We start from the raw sequence: 10,329 nt of genomic DNA, 5'->3' as shown, positions 1-10,329 counted from the left end.
GGAGCTGGGATTTGAACCCAGACAACTTGGTCAAGTCTCCATCCTTAACAGTTCTGCTCTGTATTGCATAAGCAGACAGCTCCCTTTTGGGGACTGACAGGTTATTTGAGGCATATGAACCATTTCTGGTGGGGGGGCTTTTCCACCCAGTACTGGAAGTGTCTAGTGATATGGGGCATAACCTTAGGAGCAAGCAGGAAAAGAAGAACTGTATTCCAATACTATTAATATACCAGAGTAAACGAATAACCATCAATAACAGCATTTTACAGCCTACCTAATAACACAAGAATAAAACTCTTTATCTGGAATCTAAATAATACCCCCTCCTCTCATTTTATTAAAAGCCTTGCTTTATTTGGAAACTCTTAAAATAAGTGATCATACGATTAAAAAAAGCAGCGGCGCGCCCCCTCCCAGGCGGCCGGGCGCAGCTGTCCGCGCCTCCCCCGCGCGGCTGCCCGCATTCCAACTCTCTGAGGTCACGGGCTGCCGCCGCCTCCCCAGATCCGCCCGCCTGGCCCAGGGGGAGGGACGCCCGGGCCTGGCCGCCCCGCTGCTCCGGCCGCGCGTCCCGCGTCGGTCCGACATTCTGTCCGTCCTGCTGCCACCCCACGCCCCCGCAAGGCTTCTTTGTGGGGCGCTCCTCGCCGGCCGGTCCCACCTCCAGGCCTCGCCCCTCGCCGTCGCCACCGCCGGACTCTGCTCAGGGGAATGGTCTGCGGGCCGGGTTTTTGGAGACAGGAAGTGAGGCGTGCGAGCCCCATGAGCGCGCCGCGGCGCGGGCTGGCGTGCGGGTGCGGCTGCGGCGACCGCGCGGCGGGGCCCCGGGAGGCGGGTCGCTGAGCGGGGCGCACGGCCCCGAGGGAGCGGGAGCAGGTGAGGGCGCGGGCCCCGGCCGGCGGGAGGGGCGGGCCCCGGCACGAGCGGTGGGGTGTGTCCGCTCGCCGGGACCCCGGAGCGCGCCCGCGGCCCCGGAGTCCCGGAGAATGGGGCGCGGCGGCCAGACCCGTAGCGGTAGCGTAACAAAGAGAAAAGTCTTGCTTTTCCAGGTTCGCTCTCATGTATTTGAGTAATTTCTAAAAGGGGTCTTGAACTTCTATTCTGAACGCCCTGGCCGATTGTTGCGGGTTAATTCTGGATCAGGGTTTGAAATGTGTTAGGCATATTTGTGCCTCTCAGAATATGTAAACGTGAAATTCGCCAGATAACTTTGGCGAGAAGGGGCGCAGGGAAGGGCTGTTTGGTAACGCCTGGGTTTGTTTTTGGAGTAGAATGTTTACTCTGGAAAAAAGAATTCTTGGATCTGCAAATTCCGACTTGTGATTTCTGCAAATCCTGATTAGACTGGCCGCTCTTGGCATGCTCGTCCTGTTTTTTGCTGAGAAAGCCTTATAATAATAGCGTATGCTCACAAACACATTCAAAACATTCGTGTGCTCCAAGTGACAACTGCTGTATGCCTAATAGTTGCTGACAGTTTATTTATTTTTTTAAGTTTGGGATACGACAGTAATTTTACTCTCAGTATAGTCCGTTTTGTTTCTAGGGCATTTTATTCTGGAGCATCTACGCGCAGATGTTTTCTCTGTGAGAAACATGGGTTTAATGCTATAGCTATAGATATTACTCTAAAAATGTCACATACTTTCTCCTTTTAGTGCTTATTTTATTTTAAAGCAACGTTGGCAAAATTACACGTGGTGAGGACCTTAATAGGAAGGGGAATCGCTATAAGATTGAGAAGTAAAGTGTATTTGAGAAACTTTTGGAAAGGGATGTAGAGAGGGAAAATTAAAATGAATTCACAAATAGTTCAGACTGCCTTTTGTAAACTTGTACTGAAGCAGAATCTAGTATGTATTCGTTTACTTACCACAAAACGGAAAGATTTTGTAGAGAAACAAAATCATCGTTTTCCTTTAATAGCTATTTATAAATTATATTTACTTTAGTAAATAATTCCAGACCCAATCACTTTCATATTATTGCATATTATTTTATACCTGAAACAGCCCTCCCCAAAGAACTCTTAAATTTGTACTCATCTTGGTTTTATTATCTTCAGACATTGATAATTGTATTACATCATTTGGCAACAAATACTGCATATTACTGAAAATTAGGATGTGTAGATCATTGATAAATTTGTAAATTATTAAACAAAATCATTATTTTAACATAGTGGGTTTTATATAAATAAGCAAAAAGCAAGCCATTCTTATGGATAGATCTTGGGGGGATGCACCATATACACACAGACTGCAACTTTTTCAATTTCATCTACTAAAATAATTTGACTTTTCCTTTATCCCTGATGCAGTAATACATTTCAAGTCTCAGGGACAATTGAACGTTTTACTGAGTTTGCTTAATCAGAGCTTAAGTTAATAATTAAGTTATACAGTGTAGTATCTATTGCTTTCAAGGCGTAGTTCTACGTAGTGAAAAGACTACCATATTTGAATGGCACCTAATACAAATATTTATCTTTCCTCTACACATATGCAATATCTTGTCTGTTCGTCTACACTACTTAATCCGCCCGGTTTCCAGTTACCATAATTTTTATATAAAATTGAAACCCACCATCTGATCTCATGAAAGGGTGTTTAGTATGCATATTTATAATCCTTAAATATTTACACTCTTGGTTTATCAATTTTCTGGTTAAAAGCTTATTATTTAAAGTTGTCATTTGCTAATTTTTTTCCATCTTGCTTTACTTATTTATTTAGTTTATACCCCGAAACATCAAAGAGCATTGAAAACTACTGGAAGTGGAAACCATATCTTTTTAATATTTATTTTCTGTTTCCCTCCATAGTATGGTGCTTTTACCTACAGAAGGCACGCAGCAAATGCTGTTAATTAACACAGTGCTTTAGGTAGTTTCAGCTTTGTTTTTTTCTTCTGGCCTGCCCCAACCCTTGTTTTTAATATTTTGATTTTCCTGGCTATGGGGAATAACCAGAGCTCAAAACAAACAAAAAACTAGCCAGATAAAACCGTGGTTGGGTCCTTATTAGAGATACAGCTCTGTATGTAATTATAGCATGGTTGTAATCTCCTTAAAGACAGCGACGGCTTAGGGATTCGTCTTAGATTTCTCACGATGCTCATTACGCTGTCTTGTACCCAGAGACGCAACACACATTTGTGGAATGGAATTTCAAAATGTTAAGTTTGGCAAAGCCGAGGGTAGTAGCCGAACCCTTTTCTCCAGCTCTGCCATTCCCTAACGCTGTGTGCCCCATCACCTCTGGGCCTGAGACGCAGTCAGGAAAGCAGGACCCAGCAAAGGACTGGGAGTGTGGAATTTGGGATCGATTCCCAGCTTAGCCCGTCCTAGCGTGAAACTGCGAAAGCCGCTTCTCTTCCTGAAGCCTTGGTTCTGCCTGCTAGATGAGAGGGTCGGGAGCAGATCCTGCCTCTCCGCGCGGTCCGGGGCCGGAGCTCAGCGTAGCCATCTATAGCTGGGTCTCGCTAAGCGATTCATCCCCAACAGGCAACCTCTGCGCAGAAGAAGGTGGGGAACCGTCTCAGGACCCTGGAAATATCCGGGATTTTGTAGACTCGTCTAGGGGGAAAAAAACTAATCCAGCTGATACAAAAATTCCCAGCTGGTGCTCGCTCCCATTTGCCTCAGCCCAGAAGTTACCATCAACAGGTCTGGTTAAAAACTCGGTTAGAGCCCGGCGTGGTGGCGCGCACCTGTGGTCCCAGCTACCCGGGAGGCTGAGGCGGGAGGATCGCTTGAGCCCAGGTGTTCGAGGCTGCGGTGAGCTACGATGGCGCCACTGCAGTCCAGCCTGGGTGTCATAGCAAGACTTCGCTCTATAAAACACGTTGTAAGGAGCGTATTTCGAGGTCCTGTGGCTCCAAAGCGGTATGACAACCTCTCCACCGCCAGTAGGGCTCGCGCTGGTCCCTTTAAATGTTTCCTTCGGGAGCAGAGGGACCGGTCCTTTTAGAGCGCGTCCGTCCAGAAACGCGGCTGCAGAAAGAGGGTTCCGGAGCCTCCGAGTCTACTGGTTGTCCTGGCAACGCCGCTTGCTCTTCCCAAGGGGAGGACGCGGAAGAAGCCGGGGCCTGAGTGCTCCAAGGCCCCGTAGGCTTCCTGCGTTTGTTGCCCCCCCAGCCGCTCATTAACTCAGGATGGCGTGGAAGGTCTCGCCCGCCTCCCCTTCTTGGCCGCGGCTCCGCTTAGGTGAAGGCCTGTTTGGGCGTCCCCACCCTGGAGAGGGGCCGGGGTCTGGATTTTCAGAACTGCCACTCTTCCAGTGGTAAATGAATGGATAACGAGCATTTGTAGGGTATTTTATGATGTTTATCAGTAAATCAATTTGATGACGTGAATACTTCCACAAGCGCTTGTTAGGCACCTCACCGCGTCTGAACCACACACCTGCCATTCTTAGTGGGGATTATTCCTCCCATTTGCCTTCAGGGTTAATTTTCTAAAGGGATTGGGACTGGAACCTAGCTCTTTTGGGGGTATTTTGCACTTTTCTCACTTAAGAACTAAATAACTCTGACATTTGGAGTACTAAAACCTGAAAGAGTTACCTATGAAGAAACACCACCTTATCCAAAATAGGAAGAGGACCACGAATACTAACATTTGGGATTATAGTAGTGCTGGCTATTATCTCATTTAATCCTGACGATGGCCTAGCTTGCTCTCCCTATTTGTAGGATACAGTGAAGGGTGGAGTCTGACCCTGAGCCCAACACAACTCTTGAGATAAAATTCCACCCTGCCTCCCGGGTCCTGTTAGTGCCTCCTTTTTCCAGCGGGTGGGGACGGCTTATTATTTGGACACAGCTTGACTGGCTTTTCTTTATATTAAGCAAAGCCCAGCGTTACCTTTGCTTAAGTAACGGCGTTCCTCTTTTCCCAGCGCTGGCGTCGATGCTCACTTCCTTGGGCCATTGGAGACTCCGTTGCTTTTTAATGGCGGCAGCGGCTGCTGGGTGAGCAGCTGGAGGCCGGACAGTGTTCGTCCCATTCGGAGAGGATTGATTTCTCCTGGCGTCATCACCGCTGGGTTGGTGGGGGTAGCTTTTCCCTGTTTGCTCCTCCACTCTTGAAGAAAGAAGATGCCACTGCCATTTGGGTTGAAACTGAAACGCACCCGGCGCTACACGGTGTCTAGCAAGAGCTGCCTGGTTGCCCGGATCCAGCTGCTTAATAACGAGTTTGTGGAGTTCACCCTGTCCGTGGAGAGCACTGGCCAGGAAAGCCTCGAGGCCGTGGCCCAGAGGCTGGAGCTGCGGGAGGTAAGCCACCTAAAGACTGCAGGCTGGGCGCGGGTAGCTCACGCCTGTAATCCCAGCACTGAGAGACCGAGGCGGGTGGATCACTTGAGGTCAGGAGTTCGAGACCAGCCTGGCCAACAGGGTGAAACCTCGTCTCTACTAAAAATACAAGGCCGGGCGCGGTGGCTCACGCCTGTAATCCCAGCACTTTGGGAGGCCGAGGCTGGCGAATCACAAGATCAGGAGTTCGAGACCAGCCTGGCTAATATGGTGAAACCCCATCTCTACTAAAAATACAAAAATTAGCGGATGTGGTGGTGGGCACCTGTAGTCCCAGCTACTCGGGAGGCTGAGGCAGGAGAATCACTTGAACCGGGGAGGCAGAGGCTACAGTGAGCCGAGATTGTGCCACTGCACTCCAGCCTGGGCTACAGAGCAAGACACCAGCAAAAAAAAAAAAAAAAAAAAAAATTAGCTGGGCCTGGTGGTGGGCCCCTGTAATCCCAGCTACTGGAGAGGCTGAGGCAGGAGAATTGCTTGTACCTGGGAGGTGGAGGTTGCAGTGAGCTGAGAGCACACCACTGCACTCCAACCTGGGCAACATGAGCGAAACTCTTGTCTCAAAAAAAAAAAAAAAAAAAAGACACTGCAGGCTTCTCTGTTCGGCATGCTGGCTGTGTGTTCTAGCCCACTGGCCACTCACTGTGTGTCCCTGGCTGGGATGTCTGAGTTGAGCCTGTAGGTTCTCTCCTCGTGAAGCAGGAATAGTTTAGAGCAAGAAATCTTCCCTTGGGGTGCCGTATAATAACTAATGGTTCTTACTTTGAATATGTTTATATTCCCCCCTAAACATAATCCAGAATCAAATGTGAACACACTCTGGGTTGTTCAAATTTCTATTTTCTAATATACCCCCTATGATATACTAGGTCATCCCTATCTCTAGTACAGTTTACTGACTTCATTCTTTCTTTTTTGTTCATTTTAATTTTTTTAGAGGCAAGGTCTAGCTGTGTTGCCCAGGTTGGTTTCAAATTCCTAGGCTCAAGTGATCCTCCCGCAATAGGCATGTGCCACCATGTCCGGCTCCTGACTTCATTCTTTCAACATTCATTGAGTAAACAGAAAATTCATTGACTATATTCTTATAGGTCAGATCAAGGTTCTAGAGACATATTGCCTGAACTCAGTTTGAGTTCTAGTTTCCTTACCATCTGCTTCTATTACCTTGGGCAAGTTATGTGATATCTCTGAGCCCCGGTTCTCCATCTGAAGCATGGGGATGACTGTGACACCTAATTCTCAGAGTAGCATAAGGCCGTAAGCTCTACTAACTGTTAGAGTACTGATTGGGAGGTTTGCCTAGGAAACCCCTAATCCAGTTGGTAGAAAGTTATGGAGTACTTATGTATCCGTATAATGTCTTAAATTTAAAATGTTATGCAAGGCCTGTGAAGAAAGGTCTCTAATTAAACCTAGGACCCTCCCTACCTTTGGCTGCCTGGTTCTGGGGTAAGGGAAAGTTAGAGAAACTGGTTATTCCACCTAAAAAGTCAGGAATGGATGAACTTTCTCCTGGTGACCATCCAGTCACTTATATGAGAACTCAGTACTGAAGACGCATAAGTGCCAAGCACATACATACTTGGAAGCTCACCCTGGTGTTGTTGCCAATAAGAAAACAGGCATGATGCATGCTGTGATAAGGGAGGTAGAGGTTGTGCCATAGGCCAGAGGGAGGTGCAGCAAAGGGAAGGCTGCTCAGGGAAGTTGATTCTGAGCTGTGACCTGAGGATGGGGCAAGGGAGTCCTATCAGGGGCTGGAAGAGTTCCAACAAAGAGAACTGCACAGGGCCAAAGACGCAGAGGGAGCTGGTCTGCCTGAAGCCTGAAGTGTGTGGAGGAAAAGCTGACTGTAAGGGCAGCAAATGAGGATTTTTTGTTAAAGGATTTGGATTTATCCTGAGCATAGTGGGGAAGTTTAATGAAGGGTGTAAACAGGTGTGGTACATTTGTTTCTGTGAAGAGTGCGCCCTTTGGAGAATGATTCGAAGGGCGTGGTTCAGGTACAGATGGTAGCCACCTGGAGTTGGATAGAGGTGGAGAGAGGTGGTTGAAATCTGGAGATATTCAGGACCTACCAAGTAATAGGCAGGGGTTAGCATGGGTCCAGGTTGATATTCAGGTTTTCAGTAGATGGTGGGGCTATAACAGAGAGGAAATGTGAAAGGAAGTGCAGATCTATTAGGGGCAAGGAGGAGCGTGTGGTGAGCTCGGTTTTGGAAATACTGAGTTTGAGGTGTCAGTTGGAGGTGTTGAATAGACAGATGGATCTGTTGATCTGGAGTTCAGGCACGAGATCCAGGTTGGAGGGAAGAGATTGGGAAGTATCAGCCTAAGTGAGTTCATTAAAGCCAGAAGATGGTATGAGGCTCTCCAGGGGAGAAAAAGAGGACATTGCCGACCCCTTATGGTACATTAGAGGAGGTGAGAGTGTTGGAAGGAAACTGAGATGAAACTGCCCAAGAAGAAGAAAGAAAACCAGAACAGCAGGCCTCAGTAACCAGTCCCTGTTTACTTGCATTTATTCTTTCATAGGGATGGGGTCTCACTCCATCACCCGGGCTGGAGTACATTGGCACCATCATAGCTCAATACGTCCTCAAACTCCTAGGCTCAAGTGATCCTTTTGACTTAGTCTGCCAAGAGCTGGGACTATAGGTACACAACCACACCCAGCTAATTTTTTTTTTAAACTTGTATTTTTGAGATGGAGTCTTGCTGTGTTGCCCAGGCTGGTCTGGGAGTTCTTTCCTCTAGTTATCTTCCTGCTTCAACCTCCTGAGTAGGTGGGGTTATAGGCGTGTGCCTCCTTGCTTGGCTTAGTGGCTTATTCTATTTATTTATTTATTTTGCTTGCTTCGACTTTTTTTTTTTCCTACTATGGTTTCTTCTTCCTGTAATTTTCTTCCTCATGCACCAGGTCTGTCTATAACGCCTAGAGTCAGCTTCTTGAAGAACTATGGTTTATTTATTTATTTATTTATTTATTTATTTTGAGACGGAGTCTCACTCTGTCGCCCAGGCTGGAGTGCAGTGGCGCAGTCTCGACTCACTGTAAGCGCCACCTCCTGGGTTCACGCCATTCTTCTGCCTCAGCCTCCCGAGTAGCTGGGACTACAGGTGCCTGCCACCACGCCTGGCTAATTTTTTTGTATTTTTAGTAGAGATGGGGTTTCACCGTGTTAGCCAGGATGGTCTCGATCTCCTGACCTCGTGATCCACCCGTTTCGGCCTCCCAGAGTGCTGGGATTACAGGCATGAGCCACCGCGCCCGGCCCCGGTTTATTTTTATACCAGGTGTGGAATGTGTTCAGTAAATACAGGGAGAACTGAACCCACAGGCATTGCCTTCCTTCTGTTAATAAGTCCAGAGAAATTGCCATCCATTATTAGAAGTTATCAGTCTCAGGGAACTGGTAACTTTATATAGCTGTGGGTATATTTTGAGCCTGATTTTTACCAGAAGAGGAAACAGGCATGGTCCCTAGAAAATGTTTTGCCCTTGGAGAGTCTGTTCCACAGTTTCTGACATTTAGTAACAGTCAATGGTAGAAAATTTGTATAGCAAACTTTTCCTTTGAAAGCTCCAGAAGCTCTGCTCTGTAGCATATAAACAGATGGCCCAGGCATCAGGCCTAATCATACCAAATGACTGTTCAGAAATAATCTGAGTGGGGTCACACCTGTTTCTAGTTTGTACATATAGTCTCTGATTCATACCAAGAAATATCAGTATGTTGGTTTCTTGCACTATTCTCTCACCAAGCAAATCTGGAATTATATCTTATAGATTTGGGTGAAAACCTTTGTTACTGTCCAAATATAAATGGAGGGAAAAGTCTTTCCTCTTGCTTAATTGAATACCATTTCACTTCTATAATGACAATTTTTTTTTTTTGAGATGGAGTTTCACTCTTACTGCCCAGGCTAGAGTGCAATGGTGTGATCTCAGTTCACTGCAACCTCTGCCTCCCAGGTCCAAGCGGTTCTTCTGCCTCAGCCTCCCCAGTAGCTGGGATTACAGGTGCCTACCACCACGCCTGGCTAATTTTTTTTTTAAGTAGAGACGGGGTTTTATTATGTTGGCCAGGCTGGTCTCGAACTCCTGACCTCACATGATCTGTTCACCTTGGCCTCCCAAAGTGCTGGGATTACATGAGTGAGCCACCGTGCACGGCCCTATAATGACAGTTACAAGGGCAGCACAATAATATTATTATAACACTATACCCAAGGGTTTCAGCTATATCAGTAGTGTTTCTTACACTGGGTATATGGGTATTTTTTTTTGTTTGTATTTTTAGTCTTCATATTTTTACAAGTGTCTAAGATATATTAAATTAAAAGCAACATGGTTAATATACATATATCCAATATAGTTAACTTAGGTTGCTAACTTTCTTCTCAATTCACCATATTTGAACTACAGAAAGTAACTTTTAAAAATGGGAAAATGAATGATCCCCTTAGGAAAATGTTGCTGTTCATTATAGCAATAGTTTCTCAAAGCTGTTGGAATTCCCTGCCTATCATTCTTCTGAGTTTCAAAACATTTTTTCAGGAGAGGCTTTGAGTCCTTATGGAGTTTAAGGGGAGCTAGAAAATTCTCTCAAATTTTAAAAGTATATGCTGAAAAGTATATGCTGAAGGAGGTGGCTTGAAGGAGGTGGTGAGACAAGAGGGTGCCACCTGGGCATGGCCGCTGCCTGGGGCATCACCTTGATGGAATCAGCACAGTCCAGAGTGCAAGAGCCAGGCTCAAAAATCTCATGTCATGGGAAGATCTGATTTAATCTAGCTTACTGAGAATGATGTGCAAAACCAGCACCCAAGTTTAGTAATTTATAAGCAGTAAGGAACTGCCAAGGGTCCCACGTATGTGTACCCTCTGCCCAGGCTAAGATTTTCCTATAGTTAGGGCACATGGGAGCCAGAACAAACCAGAAGTTTCATGGTGAACATGGAATCAGTAGAGGTGTTGCCTTGAAAAAGTAGGTATTTTCA

At 46.5% G+C, this 10,329-nt stretch overlaps 1 protein-coding gene across 4 annotated transcripts in view; it reads left to right on the top strand.

Moving 5' to 3' along the window:
• The first annotated feature begins 541 nt into the window (after positions 1 to 541).
• The window catches only part of PTPN21 (protein tyrosine phosphatase, non-receptor type 21), an 88,545-nt gene continuing 78,757 nt past the window's right edge, over positions 542 to 10,329 (top strand). Inside the window, exons 1-3 of one of the 4 annotated variants that reach the window (XM_025391908.1) lie at positions 2,039 to 3,413; positions 3,467 to 4,286; positions 4,905 to 5,283. In XM_025391908.1, coding sequence (XP_025247693.1) covers positions 5,104 to 5,283 — 180 coding nt within the window. In that variant the 5' untranslated portion in view covers positions 2,039 to 3,413; positions 3,467 to 4,286; positions 4,905 to 5,103. Of the gene's footprint in view, positions 892 to 2,038; positions 3,414 to 3,466; positions 4,287 to 4,904; positions 5,284 to 10,329 lie in introns of those variants that run through there. The other 3 variants (XM_025391907.1, XM_025391906.1, XM_025391909.1) reach the window with 3 other exon arrangements.

This window comes from Theropithecus gelada, chromosome 7b (genome assembly GCF_003255815.1).
Source record: "Theropithecus gelada isolate Dixy chromosome 7b, Tgel_1.0, whole genome shotgun sequence".
In the NCBI taxonomy this organism is placed as follows: Eukaryota; Metazoa; Chordata; class Mammalia; order Primates; family Cercopithecidae; genus Theropithecus; species Theropithecus gelada.
The sequence above is the reverse complement of the archived record's forward strand: the minus strand, read 5'-3'. Positions and strand labels throughout refer to the sequence as shown.